We start from the raw sequence: 22042 nt of genomic DNA, 5'->3' as shown, positions 1-22042 counted from the left end.
CCGCAATAGTAATTAATGTGGAATAATTGAATAGGATGTAAAGAATAAAAGAGTTTTTACCTAATTTTTCCTTCAAGCCAATGGACATTGTGCTGCTCCTTCTGAGGTTGGTGCCTCGGCCACCTGGGGGCAGACTCACACAGACAAAGTGACACGTGAAAAGTTTCACAACTTACTCGCTAAGCTGCAGTAATGTTAGTCATTTCTCATAAAGGATACAACAAATATTTTAGATAATTACTGTTATATTGTCCTACATGTGTTGCGACACAATTTGTGTGTAAAAATCCATTACATAAAGCATTTTAACACTGCCACATAGATGCTATTCATTAGCCCATCTATGGCATTTTCAGCGTTAGATTACACTAATAGTGTTTAAAACACTGCCACATAGATGCTATTCATTAGCCCATCTATGTCATTTCCCAGCGTTACAAATAGTGATTGTTTTTAATGCAAAAAAATGTTCAAATTAGTTTGACTGAAAAATTTGACGGGGACTGTCATTAAACGTCTTGAAGCTCCCTTTTGATGAACTACCGACTGTTTGCCCAATGGCTGCTTGGACTCGGGCTGAGTTCACTGCATTCGGTCATTAGCAAGTCGGGGCACGACTGTACTGTATTTTGGTGCAATATATGTAAATATGCAATTGCACCTAATTGTCTGTAATGATTTTGTAGTCGAATACTGCATTTTCTACACACAAAAGCAAAACGGCAAGGCCACCACCCACAGCAATCACAATTTTCCATGACTATATAGCAGATAAAACCGGAACAGTGTATATTAGATACGAAGAAGCGTATTACGTTACAGCCGGGGCAACACTTTCACCTCGTGCTTCCAACATCTGTCGTCACAGTTCTGAGGTTTGGGCTTTGACTCTCAGCTCACTTGGGATGTTTTCATGGCTTTTCTCATGATTTTCTAGCTTTCACATTCCAAAAACATGCACGGAGGGTTAATTGAAGACTACAAATTGTCGTTAAGTGTGAATTTGACCCACGGGCTCTCAAACATTAATGGCTGGAGCTCATGATACAGCCTCAGATGTTTGGTAAATCAGTCAGTTAAATCCCAAACGATAGTCAATCTCATTTTGAATTATTGGGGACTTAATTAGTTTATCGCACTCGTTTTTTTTTTTAACTCCTTTTGCATTAAAATGAGCTTTTGTTTTATACGTTATTTGTGTATGCCCTCAGGGACTCGACCCCAGGGGTGGACAGGAATAACTCTGTTTTGTTTTCTGAAATGGATAGCCCTAATCTCCTAAACTTGAGTGAGTTTATTGTTTGGATAGCATAGCTGTGAATAATTTTCTTTGCTGTGAACAGGGCTGCTTTGTGAGAGCCGATGAACAAAGCATTACTGCTAACCCGCTAAACGCGCTGCTCCTTAAGGCTGAGTTGTGTTGGCCTATTTAGGATATTTTTTATCATCCGTCCTTTAGCCACAATGCTCATCCAGTGTGGAAATGGTGGACAGAACCCAGATCAATTGCGGGGTTGACACACTGAAACAAACGAGACATACATAGATATACTTAACCAATCCGAACCGAGAACATGCCAACTCTGGAATGAATTAGCCGCTAGCAATCGATGCTAACCAAAACGAGCCGGTATGCCAAAAGTTTGAACAGCTAACGTACAATTCCACTGCAACACGCTGTCAATCTTCTGCGCCTTTGTTGTTGTCACACCTCGTTGGGCCAATCATTATTCGTATTATATACGAGTCTATGGCACGACTCGTCACTTTAAACTGCGTAGACACCTTGAAGTTTTAACACACATCCCTGCACAAAGTCGCACAACTGTGAGTTCTTATAAGAAAAATAAAATGCTTCCCTGTCATTTCTTTGTCTATTGTTCTTCGTACTCAACATGTACAAATTCGTTGTGCGTTGTTACATACTTGGCCAATAAAGCTGATACTGATTCTGATGCTCATCAATATCAAACATCTGAACTTAAAGGCAATGTGTGTGGAACTAACCCAATGGGCCTTTCCGACCTGTCAATCACTCGTACATCATAGCCAATCAGATAGCCGCATTGTCTTAACCCCTGGCTTGACACGCCCCTCTGACCCTATTGTCCCACAAGCAATGCTGGTTGTCAGTAGCGTGCGCTTGGAAAAGTTAATGTTACGAAGAAAATGGGCCACAGATGCGCTTGCAGAATGTGCACTTCTGATGAAAGATATCCTCCTTGGGGGCCCAGTTGATTCATTTTCCAAAGCCTAAAACACAGATGACGAAGCGTTTATGATGGATTTGGATCGGACTTTTAAGACAGAGCACTGGGTTCCATGAAGAGTCAAGTCAAACTTTTTCATCTGGTGACTACGGGACTGACTGAGTTAATCACCGTTGTTTAAATATAGAAAAATCGAACCTAACTCACTTCTAAAGACTACAATGATATTACTCATGATTTTTTGAAGTAAAAGATACTCACCCTGCTTTACGTGTGCAGTACGATTCCACTATTTCATCCTGCTGGATTTCAATATGAAGTTTGTGAGGCCATTTTGCTGTAACTCGTGACATTGTGTCCTGCTCTGTCCAAAATCTTAATTCCGTGTACATATTCTTGCATGAAATCGTTGAGACCTCTCTGTAGAACTCTCTTGCACAAGTCTGACGCATTTGGCAAAAAAAATAGCGCAATATTATCTGTAATACGCGATAGAGAATCGACTTCAAACTTGTTCTGTTCCGTGGCCATTTTGGAAGCTTGTGGGAGATGGCAACTGTAGCTAAGGGGGCAGAACTTAAGATCGCCAGTTGGAAAGGTCCAGAGACTTAACATGTATTGATTAAAGTTTCAGCTAAGTTAAATATAGCAGTTAAAATTGTTATTTGGGACGGTTTTTATCACGTTAAATGGTTTATTTGGCTTACAGCCATGTTACCGTGAGAACGCCCAATCTCATCAGATCTCAGAAGCTACGTGGGTTTGTCCCAAGTTAGTACTTGGATGGGAGACCGCCTGGAAATAGAGCTCGTGCACGTGACGTCACCATTTTCACAGCGCCATATTGCCGGTCAAACAGACCCGCTCAACATTGTGGGAGGTATTGAACTGAGGAGAATATTTACAATACCCAAGACCTGCTGTGCTGTTGGTTGTCACAACAGACGAGACGGATATTCAAAGAGGTCATTCTTTAGAATACCATCTGAAAAGTCCAGAAAATATCGATGGATTTCGGCAATTAAACGTGATGGATGGTGCCCAACCAAATTCACACGACTGTGTAGCGATCGCTTCATTTCAGGTAGGAATTATTCTTCTCAATTACCAAAAAGTATTTATGATGCCAAGTTGGCTCATTTGAGAACAATGCGTGTTAAAAAAGGAAAATAAACCGTCTGTCTCAGCAGAGAGGTTAACTTCTGGCCGCAATCGCTTCCGTGCACTTTCCGTGAAAACGACACCGTCCTCTTTTTTTCTTTTTTAATCATAGTTAATGAATGCGAGTTTGTGTAAAACCAGGGGTCATTTATTTAAATATTGCAATTTGTATTGAATACTAGTTGAAAAGATCGATGGATTCCGGCAAAGGTTAACGTGTGGCCGAACGCTTTCGCGTTCACGAGCCGTCAACCCGTCACTATGTGGGATTTATTCCTAATTGAGAACAGTTCAGTGAGTTTATCTAATTTTTCCACGTACCTTCGTTTATTTTCATCTTCTAAATGTCTGACGGTATCAGACAAAACTCTGGGCGTCTCCAACCGACTTAGCATTGAACAATGCTTTGTTAGACCGGCAATATGGCGACGCAAACAAAAGGCACGTGATTTTATGACGTAGGTGCACGAGCTCAATACCAGGCGCCGTAAGCTTCTCTCCCCGGTTAAAATGCAGAAGGGTTGCGTCAGGAAGGGCATCCGGCGTAAAACTGTGCCAAACAAATGTGCGTTCATCTGAGATGACACGTTGTGGCGACCCCAAACAGGACAACCCGAAAGGAAAAGAAAAATGATTTAGATATATGTGCAAGTTTCCATCCATTTATTTACTATACAATGGACAACTGTATAGGCCAAGTTGTTAAACACTGATGGCCTAATGCCTGTCCGAATGATGCATTTTTTTTTTTTTTATTCAAGAAACAAAAATAAATAAAACAAGATGTGTATGAAATCTGTTTCTGAGGAAATAATCTGAATTAATGTAACAATTCCAGCAATCTGGTTATTTGCTCATTTCGTTCCAGATTTGAAATCAGATCTCAAATAAAAGCTTGAAACATATTTTGTGAATTTCAATACAGTAGTGCTTCAGTTAATTTATTTTAATTCTTAGAAAAATACATCCTCAGCCCTCCGTTGGAATTTCCCTTCCTTCCACTGCAGCTATTTACATCAAGTACAGCAACAGCACTTGATCATGTGTCAAATAAAAAAAAAAAACATTTCAAACACTTGGGTAGTGTTGTACATGAATGGTGCCTCTATCTGTTGAGAACGGCGCCTGTGTTACAATGAAATATGACAAAATGTTCAAAACTTTGTTGTTAAAATGTTGACATTTAGTCCGGATGAGTAATAAAAGCATATCTAATTACTCTCATTCACATATTTATTTATTTTATTTTTACCAGTCCAGACAACACAAGATTGACGATTTATTGATTGAATGGCTCATTTATAAAAAAAAAAAAAAAAAAGGAATATTGGAAAATACAGAATCAAAAGCTGAAATACTACTGATTACACGTCTGGGTTTCCTAACATATTTTTTTAAGCCTGACAACTGCTATTTTGTTTCATTTACTGTATGCTGGTCTGTTTGTCAAAGTAATTTGTCAACATGCCTTTAAAGTTGCTGTAAGGGTGAAATTATTGTTTTTAATAGCCGGCCTTTCATGCTCACATTCACACCAAAGGAAAATTGATTCTTTAGTTAAACTGACATTCATGAACATTCTTGCAGGTTTTTTTCCAAGCCGCCTATCCTCACAAGAGTCGCAAGTGTGCTGGCGCTTGGGAGTAAATTCATAAAATTTCATGGATCAAATGTAAGAATTTTAGTCACAAAATTAGGCCAGTGGTTCTAATACTGAAAATACCTTCATAACTCTCATGTCCCACATATGGTCCCACCTATTTTATTTTAACAAGACTGTAAATATAGTGAAGAAAATAAGTATTTGAACACCCTGCTATACTGCAAGTTCTCCCACTTAGAAATCACGGAGGGGTCTGAAATTTTCATCGTAGGTGCATGTCCAATGTGAGAGAGATAATCTAAAAAAAAAAATTCAGAAATCATGATCTATGATTTTTCTTAAAGATTTATTTGTGTGATACAGCTGCACATAAGTATTTGAACACCTGTCCATCAGCTAGAATTCTGACTCTCAAAGACCTGTTAGTCCACCTTTAAAAGTCCACCTCCACTCCATGTATTATCCTGAGGTCGTTAACTGCATAAAGACACCTGTCCACCCCATACAATCAGTAAGACTTAAACTTGTAACATGGCCAAGACCAAAGAGCTGTCCAAAGACACCAGAGGCAAATTTGTACAACTCCACACGGCTGGAAAGGGCTACGGAAAAATTGCCAAGCAGCTTGATGAAAAAAGGTCCACTGTTGGAGCAATCATTAGAAAATGGAAGAAGCTAAACATGACGGAGTGGAGCCCCATGCAAGATGTCACCTTGTGGGGTCCCGATGATCCTTGGAAAGGTGAGGAATCAGCCCAGGACTACACGACAAAACTTGGTCAATGACCTGAAAAGAGCTGGGACCACCGTTTCCAAGGTGACTGTTGCTAATACACTAAGACGTCATGGTTTGAAGTCATGCATGGCACGGAACGTTCCCCTGCTTAAACAAGCACATGTCAAGGCCTGTCTTAAGTTTGCCAATGACCATTTGGATGATACAGAGGAGTCTTTGTGGTCAGATGAGACCAAAATGGAACTTTTTGATCATAATTCCACTAACCGTGTTTGGAGGAAGATGAATGATGAGTTCCATCCCAAGAACACCATCCCTTCGGTGAAGCATGGGGGTGGTTAGCATCATGCTTTGGGGGTGTTTTTCTGCACATGGGACAGGACGACTGCACTGCTGTAAGTAGAGGATGACCACACGCATGTACTGTGAGATTTTGGGGAACAACCTCTTTCCCTCAGTCAGAGCATTGAAGATGGGTTGTGGCTTGGTCTTTCAACATGACAATGCCCCAAAGCACAGAACCAGGAAAACCAAGGAGTGGCTCCATAAGAAGCATATCAAGGTTCTGGTGTGGCCTAGCCAGTCTCCAGACCTAAACCCAATAGAAAATCTTTGGAGGGAGCTGAAACTCTGTGTTTCTCAGCGACAGCCCAGAAACCTGTTTGATCTAGAGAAGATCTGTGTAGAGGAGTGGGCCAAAATCCCTCCTGCAGTGTGTGCAATCCAGGTGAACAACTACAGGAAACGTTTGACCTCTGTAATTGCGAACAAAGGCTACTGTACCAAATATTGACATTGGTTTTCTCACATGTTCAAATACTTATTTGCAGCTGTATCACACAAATAAATCGTTAAAAAAATCATACACTGTGATTTCTGGATTTTTTTTTTTAGATTATCTCTCTCACAGTGGACATGCACCAACGATGAAAATTTCAGACCCGTCCATGATTTGTAAGTGGGAGAACTTGCAATATAGCAGGGTGTTCAAATGCTTATTTTCTTCATATCCTGTAGTTATGTATGGAAGAAGTCTTATTTTTAGTTAAAACTATCACAAAAACAGACACAAAAAAAAAACCCTTGGGTAAGCTTTTATTATATCTGATTATACACAGAACAAAGAATACATAGCAGGTTTAATTCAATATCCAATTTTAAAAGGGAATACTTTCAAGTTGGACTTTAAAAGATCCAAGATGACCGCAAGCAATCCTGAACGTCTAAAAACTACATTCATGCGTTTGAACATCGTCTGACAGAGATTCCGCCTTTAGCGCAACCTTCGCAAAAATACCCAAAGCGGGCCAAGAGGTGAAGCGGGGTCCCCGAATGTAATGCAGACCTGCAGAGGTTGCTATGAAAACAGGAGTACACAACAGCTTCAGGCACTTAGCACATGATGGAAATGGAAGCGCTTCTTGAAAGCGGGATTGTAGTCCGAGTTGAAAGAGGAAACCTTCTTTTGGGTGAAAGGAAGGTTGTGGTAGGAATCAGATGAAACGTTACTGTACTTGACACGCTGCTGGCAAGAGGACTCGAACAAAAGCCCCTTGATCCAGATGCCGCTTGCGTGACTGTACGCTGCCCTTACGCTTGGGCACCAGGGACTGAGCTGACGTAGCATTTTCATGCGATCAAAACCACAAGCGACACCAAACGCTGCTCAGTTAGCCTACATTTATCTTACTACTGTCAAAATATCTGAAGATTTCAAAACCCAAAAGGCACCATGAAGACAAAAATAGAGCCACGCCTACTTATGAGCTCATTGTTCGATCTTGCATTTCCTACCACTACAAAACTAAACTACAGCACTCTGTTAAAAAATAAAATAAAGGTTTTAGTCCAGAAACTGCTGAGTGCCCTGAACATTTACTGTTCTCTGCATTGAAGCCAATCACCAGCCCATACCGCAATGTAGTTACGTCGTCGACTTGTGTATACTTAACTAACTAACTAACTAACTGGAGATGACGGAGTCAACATGGGTCTACACGTTATCCTTGGAAACCTCAACAGCCTACTCAAGGATCCTGTTCATGGATTTCAGCTCGGCGCTTAACACCATCATCCCCGAACTGAACTCCTCTCCTCCAAGCTTCTCCAGCTCACCGTCTTGCCTCCCATCTGCCAGTGGATCTACAACTTCCTGACAGGCAGGACACAGCAGCAGGTCAGGGTGGGGAACACCACCTCATCCACGCCACCGTCAGCACCCGGGGCACCCCAAGGTAGTGTCCTCACCCCGCTGCAATTCTCATCCTACACAAACAACTGCACCCGGCTGTCAAACTCTTGAAGTTTGCTGATGACACCACAGTCATCGAGCTCATGAAGCCGAGACAATATAACATCGACGTGATGTTTAAAGGAAATGCACACATAGTAAATATTTAATTTTGTGATTATATTATACATAGGGTTACATGACAACAATATATGGGACACAGTGGAACCTCGCAGTTCGAACATAATTGATTCCTGTGAAGTCTTCTAAGTCTAATTTGTTCAACCTCCAAAATTTTTTTCCCATAGGAAATAATGTTAATGAGTTTAATTTGTTCCCAACTTTCAAAATGTAAATTCCCATGTACAATGTACAATGCATAAATGTAAAGCAATTCAAATGTATATCATTTATGTTTCGGGTTGGATCGAGAGGGAAGGAGTAAGTGTTACACCAAAGTCACGCTCCATAATTTGACTGCGTAACTCTCCACTAGCTTTTCCATTTCTTCTATTATCTATGGCCTTTGCTATGTGATGCTAATCACTCCTTTGGCAACACTAGCTGCCTTTTATTATATTTTTATTCTTTAAGATAATCGAAATAGTCGACTTCGCCATGCGATACTAGCTAGCAAGAGCCGTAACAAACGCACCCCATTTTCATACTTAGCGATTATCTCTTTTCTTAAATCCTCTGCGGTTCACTCAACTTCCCTTTCTTCTTTGTTGCTAATAGCACTACTTTCTTTCTTTGGGCCCATCGTAAAGGAAGTACAGGAATTTTTTCTTTCAAATCTTAAGAAGAACTCACAAACGCGCGTGTCCGAATGACTCGAAGTGGGTAGTGGCTTGTCTCGGCACTGAGCAGTGTGCGTTCGGCATCACTCGGCTTGACTCAGCTACTCGGTCATCGAGCTTTGTTCGGCTATTCGGACTTGGTACAACCCCCAAGTTGTCCAAACTCTGAGATTCCAGTGTATTTACATGAGTCATAATTATCGGCGACGACCAGCTTGTATTGCCAGGTTCACATGACAGTAGCCTCGAATAAATAAAGTCACTTACGTGACTTGAAAGACAATCGCTGACAAATTTCACATACTCAACATACAGTAAATACTCAGCAGCAAATACATTTGCAAGTGTCTTTCCAGTAGTAATAGCAATGTATTAAAGACCCTGTAAAGCAAAACTTAATACGTCTTGGAATTTTGACACAACACACAGAAAAATGGTGACTATGAATAATTAAAAACAATCCAAAAAAAATCTCCAAACCCAGCAGAACCCCACGTGCACGTGGTTCGACATCTGCCGATTCGCCGGTCCACGGATGTTTAAAAATTAAATCATAGCTTATTCATGTGGGTGTGTAGTATGCAAAATCAGGCTTTAAAATGGTGAGTGAGCAAACCTTTGTTTGATCTTGGACCACTTTTTTAAAATCTTCATCTTTTTTTTTAATTTCTGCAGAGGCTGTTGGCCCTTTAATTCCAATTGTGCACCAGAGAATCCATGCTTCACTTTTTCAGCCACGCATGCATATGAATTTAGAAATGGCAAAGTATTACTGTAAAACACAATCCATATACTTATCTTGGTAGGATGTCGGGGCGACAGGCTAAAGTTCATTTCATAAATCTATCAGGTATCGCGGTACAGTATGCGATTTCCCAACAAAAACACTCTCAATTCCAGTTGAACTCATTCTTTTTTTAAGCAATTTGGACCATTTTTTTCAAGGAACATTCCATCCAACAAAAGATGAAAGTTGAGAGTCATGTGCTGCGAGCCCCAGTGCCTGAACATGTGCATGAAAATGACTTTCAAATCCACAAAGACACGCACTTAATAGATGACCGGATGTATCGGGCTCAGTACTTCACGTGCATCGCTTTTTTAACAGTCACAGTTGCGACTCTGACGCCACACACGCACAAGAACGCACGCATACACGCACAGATACATTTGTCAGTCAGACTGCGGAGTAAAAGACTACCTTTAAGGAATATTTGATGGCAGTGGGTCCAAATAATTGTGCTTGATCTCAGTCTAAAGTGCTCAATCTCAACAAATAGCAATAACCTATGGGGTCCCTCAAGGGTCAGTTCTCGAACCCCTCCTGCTCAGCCTGTATATGCTACCCTTGGGTCAAATTCTTCTTTGACTATCACAGCTATGCAGATGACGCACAGTTATATTTAGCAGTGTCTCCAGATGACTACAGTTCAATTGCGGTGTTGTCTCACTGTCTAAAGCAGATAAATAACTGGATGAGACAAAATGTTCTCCAAAAAAACCACAACAAAAGTGAGATAAGAAAAAAAGATTGCTGTTCGTAAATACCAGCACTCGCTGTCTTTAAAAACCAAAGACGAAGTCTGAAACTTTGGTGCTCTGATATTCTGACCTGACTTTCAACAGTCATATCAAATCAATTACTAAAACTGCCCATTACCATCCAGAGTGAAGGCTTGCATGTGTCAACCCGAAAAGGAGACGCTCATCCATGCATTTAAACTCAAAAAGATTTGACCATTTTAACGGTCTTCTAACCAGACTCCCCAAAAAGAGCATTAAACCGTTGTAGCTTATTCAGAATGCTGCGGCTCGCGTTCCGACCAGAACGAAGAGGTCAGAGCATATAACTCAAATCGTAAAGTCTTTACACTCGCTTCCAGTGATCTTTAAAATCGATTTTAAAGTTCTCCTACTGGTCTATACAAAAATAAATGGTTTCTCTCCTGAATCCATGAAAGAAATGCTAAAGGAATACAAACCCAGTGGAGCTCTGAGATGGGCTGACTCAGGACAAATCGTGGAGCAAGGCAAACATGGTGAAGCAGCATTTAGCTATTATGCGGCACACAACGTTGCCAACAGAAGTGACGTCAGCCCCAGGTGGAAATGTTTTTAAATCCAAACTCTTCTTATTTCTCTTGCTTTTTAGAGTGTTTCCACTTTTCAATGACTTTTCAATTTCATGCACCGGACTTTTACCATTATTATATTGTACATACTACACTAGTTAGTATAGTTTAAGAGAAGCAGGGTTAGAAACTGCTTAGGTTCATTGCAAACTCAGTGCGGAGTCCATATTTGTTGAATTCATTGGTGAATTCAAATCTGTCCCCTCGATGTCACGATAAAAAATGACTTAATATTTTTGTCAACCTGTCCCAGACACACGCATTGTGTGTTAAAGCTAAAATACAGTAAGGTCAGTCTTTGTGCATCATTGTTGCATTGACAAAGTCAACAGTTTACTTTTTGAGTTTAAGTGTGTAGCAGACACAGCTGTCATCGCTGCGGCTTCACACTCGGCATCAGAAAAATGAGCCAAATCGTTCCGAAGTGAAATCAACTTGTGACCGTGTCATTCTTCTTGGTTCAGACGCCCAAGAACCAGCTGCACAGGAGCAGCTCCTGGAGAGTTTTGCGCAGCTCCTGGCTCCTGTAGGCGTAGATGAGAGGGTCTATAAGCGAGTTACAGATGATCAAGATGAGGAAGAGGTTAAAGTTCCGGAAGAAGCACGTGCAGAAGGGGCTGGTGGGACAGGTGAGGATGAGAATGAGGTGCAGGAAGAAGGGCCCCCAGCACACGATGAAGACGCCGAGCAGGATGGTGAGCGTGATGGCGCCCTTCATGCTGGTGGACGGGCGCCGCTTCTTGCGGAAGTTGACGGTGATGCTGCGCGAGTGTATGTGCGCCAGCAGGAACATGTGCAGGTAGAGGACGGCGTTGAAGACCAGGGTGGAGCAGAAGAAGGTCACCAGGCACACGATGACGGCGTTGTCCGTGTGGTAGATGATGAAGAAGATGCTGGAGGTGATGCTGGCCAGCCACACCGCCGCGATGATGCCCACGGCGCGCTGCGTGGTCATGATGCTGTGGTAGCGCAAGGCGTAGAAGATGGTGATGTAGCGGTCCGCCGCGATGGTGCTCAGGAAGGAGAGCGACGACACCACCGAGCTGCAGATCATCACGTCGATCACGTTGTCCAGGTGGCGCAGCATGCCCGGCTGCACGTCCAGCAGGCCGTGGTCGTGCAGCAGCATGACCACGGTCTCCACCACGTTGCTGACGCTCACCAGCATGTCGGATACGGCCAGACAGCAGATGAAGTAGTACATGGGCGAGTGAAGATTGCGGTTCTTGATGATGGCCACTACGACCAGGATGTTCTCCACCAGGCTGATGAGGCCCAGTGACAGGAAGAGCTCCTGCGGGATCTGCAGCTGGAAGCAGTCCGCCGAGTTGGGGTTGGCGCCGCTCGAGTTGGTCTCGTTGTCTTGCGAGAACTCACCCAGGTAGTCATGGTGCATAAAGATGTTGTTTTGGGAACTGTTGTAAAAATCCATTGCTCCTGAAATAAATTTGAAAAAAGAAGGCTTCATTCGACATGAACAGAGGAAAACCGAACTGGTTTTCAGAGACAAACAGGGGAAAAGAGCAACCGTGTCAAATTCAATCAGTGGTGATATTAAAAGTGGGCCGCATGCAAACTCAATTGCATGACAAGCAGCATTGTTTCCCCCAGACTGTGAAAACCATATCAACGTGCAGTGGAAAGAAAAAGTCTACACACCCCTGTTCGAATGCCAGGTTTTTGCAATATATCTAAAAGAAAACTAATGAGACCAAAATAATCCTTTCAGAACATTTCATGTGACCTGTCCATCGCCATCGGGGGAAAAAAAAAAAAAACTTAGGGAAGAAACAATACGCAGTGGAGAAAATGTGCACTGGATGTCCTGAAATGATGAAAAGACGAGAAGAAAACTGGTTAGTGAGGCTGCCAAGAGGCGGACAGCGACATTGAACAATCTCCCACCCTTTGCATATGTGTGGGTGTGGTCTATGGGGTGGGTGGAAAAAACTGAACTCCCCTCTTACCAGAAAAAAAACATCCAAGCCCAGATATTCATCCATCCATCCATCCATCCATCCATCCATCCATCCATCCATCCATTTTCTTAGCCACTTATCCTCACGAGGGTGGCGGAGAGTGGTGGAGCCTATCCCAGCTGTCAACAGGCAGGAGGCAGGGTACACCCTGAACCCGTTGCCAGCCAATCGCAGGGCACATGGAGACAAACAGCCGCACTCACAATCACACCTAGGGGCAATTTAGATTGTCCAATTAATGTTGCATGTTTTTGGGATGTGGGAGGAAACCGGAGTGCTCGGAGAAAACCCACACAGGCAGGGGGAGAACATGCAAACTCCACACAGGTAGGACCAGGATTGAACCTGGGTCCTCAGAAGTGTGAGGCCCACGCTTTCCAGCTGGTCCACCATGCCACCCCAAACCCAGATGTATTTCCCCCCCAAAAAACACACAGTGGAAAATGTGTTCTAGTCCGATGAAATCAAGATTGAACTTTTTTGGGTATGAACACATCACTGGTAATATTCAACAGTGAAGTCTGGTGGTGGCAAAATCGTGCGTGGAACTTGGGCCCGAGTGAACGGAATTGAGAACAGTTCCAGATAGCAGTCTGTGTCATCACAGAATCTTCTGGTTTCTGCTTGAAACAATATATCAGGAAAAGCCTACTAGAGCAGCAGAACTTTTTGGGGGGGTTAATCAGAGCCATTTTCTCACAATTGCGCCAGGTGTACAATTGTAAATAAAACAATCGTCAGCTGGAGGCAGAGGTGAGAAATTTTTGACCCTCTCACAACTAAAATTTCTTTTTGCTCTCGGTATTCTGTAGAAAATGGATTATTGTATATTTTTTTTTTTAATGTAATAGGACATTTAGATCAACAACAATCAAGTACTGTGTCTGAAACACAGGGATGAGAATGACCAATTTGGAAAAACACTGAAAATGTCTTCCTTATAAAACGCACTGTTAAATGGTGACATTTGATTACTTCTAACAGTGTAAATACAAAGCAGTCATAATATTTTGAAAACTTAAAACATGAGTCCAAACAACCAAAATTATTTTGCCAAACTTCAGACATAAAAATGTAGACTGAGTGAAATGTATATCAAAGAGGCTAGAAATAAGTACACAAGTAATTTGTTTATAGAATATATATATATATATATATATATATATATATATATATTCTATAAACAAAATTACTAGATATTATTAGATATTATTAGATAGAGAGAGGGAGGGAGAAGAGCGAGAAATAGAGAGAGATATCATGAAATATAAACGTGAGCGATAAAATGGATGATCTACAGGGCCAGTGCTACATATAAGCCTAATTGTATTAACAGTTGTCAATTATATAATATTTGAGAAATTTTTACATCCAACTCACCTTTGTGTTTCCTGGTTTGGTTACGCTCCTGGATATTTTTCGCTCCTCGGCTTCCATAATTGATCATAACGGAACACAGAGTGCACAGTACTTTGTCGGGAACGCCCACTGTGTTGATGCAGTTTTCATTCCTATCTGCTCGGTTGCACTTTTTTCAAGTGATGCCCACCTGAGACAGTTTTTTACCCCGTGGTTTTTATCAATTTCTCCGGCAAGATCTTCATCTTCAACTTTCGGCTTACTGGCAAATGTGCAGACCGCTCGATAACATATGCGTACGTATGTCTATAAGTTATAACTATGTCGTAGTAAACAGAATGTTTCTGTAATTTCATGACGAGCGTTGCCAATAGACGCTGGCGGCCGGTCTTGATCACAGCCTTGCCCCGCGTCAAGCAGTCCCCCCCCCCCCCCACCGAAATTTTCTCAATGGATTTACACATTTCACAAAAATGACAATTTCAGCTGAAAAAACTTGGAATTCCTCTAATCTGCGGAAAATTCTCATCCCTGGAAACATAAACTCGGGCAACAAAATGATGATAATCAGCATGAAGATTGCTGGAGTGAAATCGACCAAAAGGATTAAAAATGTTAGCAAATATGAAGGCAAGATTCGAGTTAAAGTTGATCCACAGTAAATAACACCAAGGGACGGAGGGGGTGTGTGTGAAATGGCAGCACATCGAGTCAAAACTTGACTGGTGTCAAATTTTAGTCAATATTTTGAGTCAAACTTGATGAACGAGACAAGATGTACCTATTTGATGAGTGCGGCCCTCTTCCCACCTCTGGAGGCAAACTAAATTGCGACAAAGATAATTCAATAAAGAGGGAAACCTAATTGAATAACAGCAAAAACTATCTTTGGAATTAAAGTTGATCTGTAGTAAATAGCTGGAAAAGGGTGGCGCCTTTTGTGACACGATGTAAAATTATGCACAGTCAAACTTGATGAGTCCGCCACCTTTGGGGCGCAACGTGATGGAGAATAAAACTGGAAGAGATGCACATTTAAAAATAAATTCTAATTTGTTTTTAGTTACAGAGCAAAACTTGACAAATATAATATTAATAGAAATGATCCAAATATGGGTGAAAACTCTTTGAGAGTCAAACTTTGCTTTAGAACAAATATTGTGTCTCCTTTAGCATTTCATTTCCCGGAATATTAAGATCCAATGTAGAGAAATAATATGGAGATGTACAAACCGGTAGAATTCCACGTGAAAAATGCGTCTCCTCGGCGTGTTTATGGATGGAAGTTGACAAACACCAACATCCAGAAAATGTGTATTTCCAAAATCATATTTTTTTTTCCCCTCCACTCCCACGTTGGCGCGGTCTCGCCTGACAACAGAGCGCCTTTGCAGAAAGCGCCGGGATCGAACGTGACGTGAGCGTTGTGACAGAGTCCGGTTCTCGGCGGAGAGTGATGTGGGCCCAGTGCTGCTGCACCATGTGAGACTTGACTGGGCTCCTCCTCGTACGCCGACGTTTGTAGGAAGCTTGAGGCGGTGATGGTGACCGCGCGGCTCTGGCAAAAGAAAAAGTGGAAGTAGTCAGAAGGAACAGTGGTAGACAAGCATTGAATACTTAATATATCATAATAATACTTCCAAACATCTGCAACATTATGCTAAACCATTGTAACATTATCCACTTACTGTATGCTGTCAAGTGAAATTGATGTACCACATAAAAGAGTGTTGTTAACAAGTCTGCCAAATTTGAATGAATAAAAAAAAAAGGGGGGGGGGAATCAGCAAATACTTTAAAATGAGGCTCCAAAATTCAAATATGCTAAGAAGACTCCCCAGTCAACCCTCACCTGTCACTCAAATACCACAGGCCGAACAACGTGTGCGCCTGTGTTTGGACGGCTTCGGTTCACGTAAACCGGGGGGGGGGGGGGGGGGGTCAAACCTATTTTTCTCGCAGGCCACATTGTTGTTCCGGTTTCCCTCAGAGGGCCGTTGTGACTGCGAAACAAAAATATCTAGTCATGTTTTCATCATCAATTTATGAACTAGTTTTGGAATCAGAAATCAAGGGGAATGTGTTTTTCAACTATTCACGTTTGGTCACAGAAATGCTTGTAATATCTCAACTTTATCATTTATGATATATGACAGTTTGAAATTTTGGTACAGATTTTTATAAGAATCATGGAAATTCACACTCTAGATTTGGCTTCCCCGGCCACATAAAAACACATGGGGGGCCAGATCTGACCCCCGGGCCTTGAGTTTGACACCTGTGATATAAACCGAGCAGCTGTATTAATTGCGTTTGTAGTTTTCTTTACAACATCTGGCTAGCTGTAACATCTGCATGCCGAAAGCAGTTTGTTTACGTGCGGTTATAATGGGAAGTAATTATGCCGTCCAGTTTTACTAGAATGCAAACTACAACCATAATAATAATCCGCATATTGTTAAATGGGCGGCATTGTGGAAAACGTTGGCCTCGCAGTTATGAGGTCCCAGGTTCAATCCCGGACCTGCCTGTGCGGAGTTTGCATGTTCTCGAAGTGCCTGCGTGGGTTTAAATGACAAATATTTTGTATACGGCTTTTGTATTGACTCTCAAAACCTGTTCCTCCTCGACCCTCTTACTGGGAAACTTGAGTTGTTTTTTTTTTTTTTTTTTTTTTTTAAGTTTTAGGACCCTTGGTCTGAAATATTATAAACTTATTACTCTCCTCCAGTGCTGTGCTTGTAAGGGTCCAGCTGATGTTGGACATTTACTCAAAAGACCCAACCGCGTGACGGTCTGAGCGCTCCCCCGTGCTGAAAAGTCTCCTTGTGATTAATGCGCATGCGTTACTAACAGGGGAACTCCGGGTACGTAGCAGACGCTTACTGGGAAATCCCCCGGTCTCACAGTTCCCCTTCTTCTACATAGAGGGAGCTAACATACGTTATATCCTAACCCTAACCCTAACGGTTAAATGGCTTTGGGGTAAATATTATAGCTGTATTCGGTCCATTAGCTACAACTACCAAATATTGTTCTAAATTGGGGGGGGGGGGGCGCATTAGAGCCAAGTGATCACGTAAATCCTATCGAGGTGGGTGGTCCAAGCTACGCGGTAAGTCGAGGGCCTTTTTGGTTGTTTTTGGGATTCTCGGGAAGACATTGGATGGGAGATGTTTGGTTAAAAGATAAATAAGGTTGTGAGTTGATTGTGATTGGTGCATACTAGATATTTATTTGGTACCTGTGAGTAGGGAAAGATGAGAGATATATATCTCCTTCCCCTAGACCCCTTTCCCCAGACCCTTCCCTAACCTTAGGTTCACCTACCTTTTGCCTAACCTTAAGTCCACTTACCTGTTAGCCCTAACCTTAGTCACTTACCTGCAGCCCTAACCTTAGTTATTCCCCGATCCATACTTTGTTTTTCCTATTGCCTTCCCCCAAACCCTCCCCCCAACCCTAAGTCCACTTACTTTTTTCCTCACCCCAAGTCGGCTTACCTTTTTCCTAAACTCCTCTCCCACTGACATTTTCGGGACGGATATGAAGTACGCCATTTGAAGAGACGACGTCGACAAGACGTCCCCAGGTGAGTAAGCTGCGCCTGAAGAAGGCTCCAAGAGTCGAAACCGTTGTGTGACATACTGTATGCTTACTCATGTTAATTTGCAATTGATTATTCTAAATTTGGAGGTAGGTTGGAAATAAATTATTTACTGGTCTTCCCATGTCGAGTACTCAAAGCCTGCAATTACTACAAAAAGCTGCAGCAAAACTTTTAGCGAGGACAAGAACGTTGACATATATCCTCATTTTGGGGTTACTACACACTTGACATGCGATTTTAAGGTCCTGTTACAAATAAAATATTCTATGAATGAGCAGGCTCTTTTCGCACTGACTTAGTTGTGTCGTAATTGCTATGCAGATACCTGCGCTAGCTAAATGCTGGTCTTTTGGTGACTTTGAGAGCCAAAAAGAAGTTCACCTGCTCTCAAGTGTTTTCTTTTCAGGATATCAGTACTCTGAATTCCCTTTCGCAGATATTAGAGCTGCTACATCAGTAAAAATGTCAAAATCAGAAAGTAAGACTTAGTTCTAATCTTTGTCATTTAGGCCTGTTTTGCTGCAGCTTGTCCTAGCTCGAACCTATTCGTCTCCCGATTACAGAAAGGGCCGGTATCTCATTACTCCAAAATTGCTGCCATTTTGAGTAATCAACAATGTAATGTGTTACTGTACTCTGCACAGGAATGTAATTACAATTTCTTCATCAAACCAATGATACTTATGAGACAACTATATCTGTTCATTAGCACTAATTTATTGCGGTGGCTTCAAAATATCCCCCAGAAATTTTCCAATTATACAGACTGCTTCATTTCTTTGATGTGACGGAAAATAGCTGGGACGTTATCGAAAAAAACATTTTAAAGAATGCAAAGAAATGCAGTGCTTCACTGTCACCATAGTTTCTTATTTTCCTGAGTAAAAAGTGTGTTTGATTGTTATTACTTTTTTTAATGTACACATTAAGTATAGTGAAGGCACTGTAATTTCTGGTTAGCACATCCGCTTCACAGTTGTGACGACCGGGGTTCAAATCCCAGCCTCGCCTGTGTGGAGTTTGGATCTTCTCACTGTACCTCCTTGGGTTTTCTCGGGGTACCCCGGTTTCCTCACCCGCATCCCCAAAACATACATCGTAGATTAATTTAAGTCTTTGAACTGGCTGAAAGTGTGAATGTGAGTGGGGTTTGGGGTTGAGTTGTTGTTTGTTTATAGGTGTCCTGCAGTTGGCTGGCAACCAACCTGCTTCCCGCCCACAGTTAGCTAGAATCCAGCATACCCGCGACCATAGTAAGGAATACAGAGAAGAAAACGAGTATTTGAACACCCTGCTATATTGCAAGTTTTCCCACTTAGAAATCACGGAGGGGAACTTTTTGGTCATAATTCCACTCACCGTGTTTGGAGGAAGACGAATGATGAGTTCCATCCCAAGAACACCATCCCTACTGTGAAGCATGGGGGTGGTAGCATCATGCTTTGGCGGTGTTTTTCTGCACATGGGACAGGACGACTGCATTGTAGTAAGGAGGGGATGACCGCGGCCGTGTATTGTGAGATTTTGAGGAGCAACCTCTTTCCCGCAGTCAGAGCATTGAAGATGGGTCGTGGCTAGGTCTTTGAAGATGACAGTGACCCAAAGCACACAGCCAGGAAAACCAAGGAGTGGCTCCGTAAGAAGCATATCAAAGTTCTGGCGTGGCCTTGCCAGTCTCCAGACCTAAACCCAAGAGAAAATATTTGGATTGAGCTGAAACTCCGTGTTTCTCAGTGACAGCCCAGAAACCTGTCTCATCTAGAGAGGATCTGTGTGGAGGAGTGGGCCAAAATCCCTCCTGCAGTGTGTGCAAACCTGGTGAACAACTGCAGGAAACGTTTGTCCTCTGTAATTGCAAACAAAGGCTATTGAACCAAATATTGACATTGGTTTTCTCACGTGTTCAAATACTTATTTGCAGCTGTATCACACAAATAAATCGTTAAAAAAAATCATACACTGTGATTTCTGGATTTTTCTTTTTAGATGATCTCTCTCACAGTGGACATGAACCTATGATGAAAATTTCAGACCCCTCCATGATTTCAAAGTGGGAGAAATACTTATTTTCTTCACTGTAAGTGATACAGAAAGTGAACAGAAGGATTAAAAATAGAGTTTTACTCACCCAATACATTTTGGTTTAATTATTCATACCGAAGTATGCGGTCGGAAATTGTCATGGATGATAAGGACTGACTCAGTTAAGGACTTAACAATTCTTATCTTAAATACTATTTACAAAGACAAAGTGTGAGCTTTCAAGTTGATCCGGACTGCTCGTGAGCTGGTTCAACACTCTGTACTGCTGACGTTCTTTTACGTTCTGTACAGGTAAGTGCTTCTCCCCCCGTCAATCACACACCGCTTTGCGTAATCTTGTCACCGGAAACAACATAAATGTTCACAGTCTTGGCATCAAAATTACGATGAGAGCAAGTGCGTTGTGTATGTGTGTGTGTGTCACGTGCAAGCGCGCGCACAACAGTTTCCTTCATGTGATGAAAAAAAAAAGCAACCTTGATATTTGCACCCCCCATTAAATGTCTGTCCTTTGTAATGATTACAATGAGGCTGTACTGTACAAGGCTGAATCAGTCTTACTGCTCGACTCAGCTGCTTGTGGGGATTGGTTATGAGGAGCTTTCTTTACGGCATTTAGATCACATGAACGGTCCTCAAAATACTTCAACTGTGGTTCCGAGTGAACCGAGAACATTGATATCATTTAACGATCACGCACACAGCAACTCTTCATTAGGTTCGCTAACGTTGCCTTTTGACAGACAGGGTCGGAAGTGGGGAATTTAATGGAGTTTGTGAGGCTGTTTTTAGAAGGTCCCAACTGCAGTGCTTTGCCCCGAAGTCGAATCCTATTGATACTTATGATACTATTTGTCTCAGATATTTCACAGATGAGCATTGTCCTGTCATTCTCCATTCTGACAGAAAGAAAACATATGGCCTTCAGGGCAATGCAGACCCATAATTCAACAGAAAAGACATTTTTAAAGCTCAATTTATATCACTCTTGAGCCGCATGATTGGTACAGATTGGAGATCCAAAATAAGCACAATATTAACTCCAGTAAAGCCTCGGTTTTCGAACGTCCCCGTTTTCAAACAAATTGGTTTTTCGTACGAAAATTTCGAGATTCTTTTGCTTCTGTTTTCAAACGAGAAGAACATTGCGCGTGGCGGAAGCAGTTGTTGACCCACCCACGACATGTTTTATTGTCAATTCGAACGCCCCCCCCCCCCCCCGAAAAAAACCTGGAAATGACATAACGCACGCGGCGCAACCAGCGCACTTTTGTTATTCTGTATAACGCAGCCTCTGTACACAGATGTAGTGACTGTTGTTTTTTTCTTATCGAGGACGACCGTATTAACCCCCAATTATGGCTCCAAAGAAGGAAAGTTACTTGTTTAAAGTTATTCTGCACTTTTATTAATAACATTTTTTTTTTCAAGACTGGTGGCTGAGTCGCTACAGATTCAGCAATGTACTCCCATCCTCGCGTACTCTCCTACTAAAGCATACATTTCAAACAAAAAATAAATATATTTTTAAAATTATTTCATTATATAAAGTATTTAAACTACATGTGTTTCTACTATGTGGTTTATTATCAGTAAAAGCTAAAAAAAAGTTTTAAAAAGCCAATTGTTTTAGGCTTGGAACGCATTATTTCTTTTTCCATTCATTGTAATGGGAAAGATCAATTCAGTTTTCAAACAAATCATTTGTCAAACCGTTTTCTGGAACGGATTGTGGTCGAGAGCCACGCGATTTAATAAAGATTTTTTCCTTCATTTTCGTCAATGTAAGCTGACAGATGTGATAAAAAAAAAGCATTTAGAAAAAAACACAACCCAAAAAAACACTGCCCTTAGCCGTCATATGAGTTTACAAATCCACCAGAAAATGTGAATGGTGAGGTGTCAATCATTTGCGAAATTGCAAAATTGTAATGGGTTAGGGTCAGGGTTAGGGTGGGCTACAACACGTTAAGGTTAGGATCGGGGTGGTTTATGGACGGTGAGTGGGATTCATTTAAACGCAACCATACCAAAGTTACATATTGTACTTCTTTTCTGGAAGCAGCAGGACGCGTCCTACCGGCATAAAGAAGCCAATCCTATTGCAGCGCCGTGTACTACTGGAGCATGGGCTGTCCTCCATAGTAAACCAGTAGAATTCCTAATAATCTGATAAGCC

The 22042-nt window shown here is 41.8% G+C and overlaps 1 protein-coding gene across 5 annotated transcripts; it reads right to left on the bottom strand.

The window, feature by feature from the left end:
- Window positions 1–9706: 9706 nt before the first annotated feature.
- mc1r (melanocortin 1 receptor) lies at window positions 9707–20242 on the bottom strand. 5 transcript variants are annotated; one of them, XM_061815174.1, is made up of 5 exons: window positions 19949–20242; window positions 19357–19503; window positions 19180–19276; window positions 15444–15768; window positions 9707–12309 (listed from the first exon to the last, which is right to left on the bottom strand). In XM_061815174.1, exon 5 carries the CDS (start codon window positions 12302–12304, stop codon window positions 11333–11335), a length of 972 nt encoding a protein of 323 aa, XP_061671158.1. In that variant the 5' UTR covers window positions 12305–12309; window positions 15444–15768; window positions 19180–19276; window positions 19357–19503; window positions 19949–20242; the 3' UTR covers window positions 9707–11332. The 5 variants fall into 5 exon arrangements, with proteins under 5 accessions (XP_061671158.1, XP_061671159.1, XP_061671162.1 ...); XM_061815175.1 differs by having other exon boundaries at window positions 19180–19503; XM_061815178.1 differs by lacking the exons at window positions 19180–19276; window positions 19357–19503.
- Between the last annotated feature and the right edge of the window lie 1800 nt (window positions 20243–22042).

This window comes from Syngnathoides biaculeatus, chromosome 3, assembly GCF_019802595.1.
Source record: "Syngnathoides biaculeatus isolate LvHL_M chromosome 3, ASM1980259v1, whole genome shotgun sequence".
Classification (NCBI taxonomy): domain Eukaryota; kingdom Metazoa; phylum Chordata; class Actinopteri; order Syngnathiformes; family Syngnathidae; genus Syngnathoides; species Syngnathoides biaculeatus.
The sequence above is the reverse complement of the archived record's forward strand: the minus strand, read 5'-3'. Positions and strand labels throughout refer to the sequence as shown.

Coding starts and splice junctions, on each gene's coding strand:
- mc1r (XM_061815175.1), bottom strand. CDS start 12,304: ATGGATTTTTACAACAGTTCCCAAAACAACATCTTTATGCACCATGAC.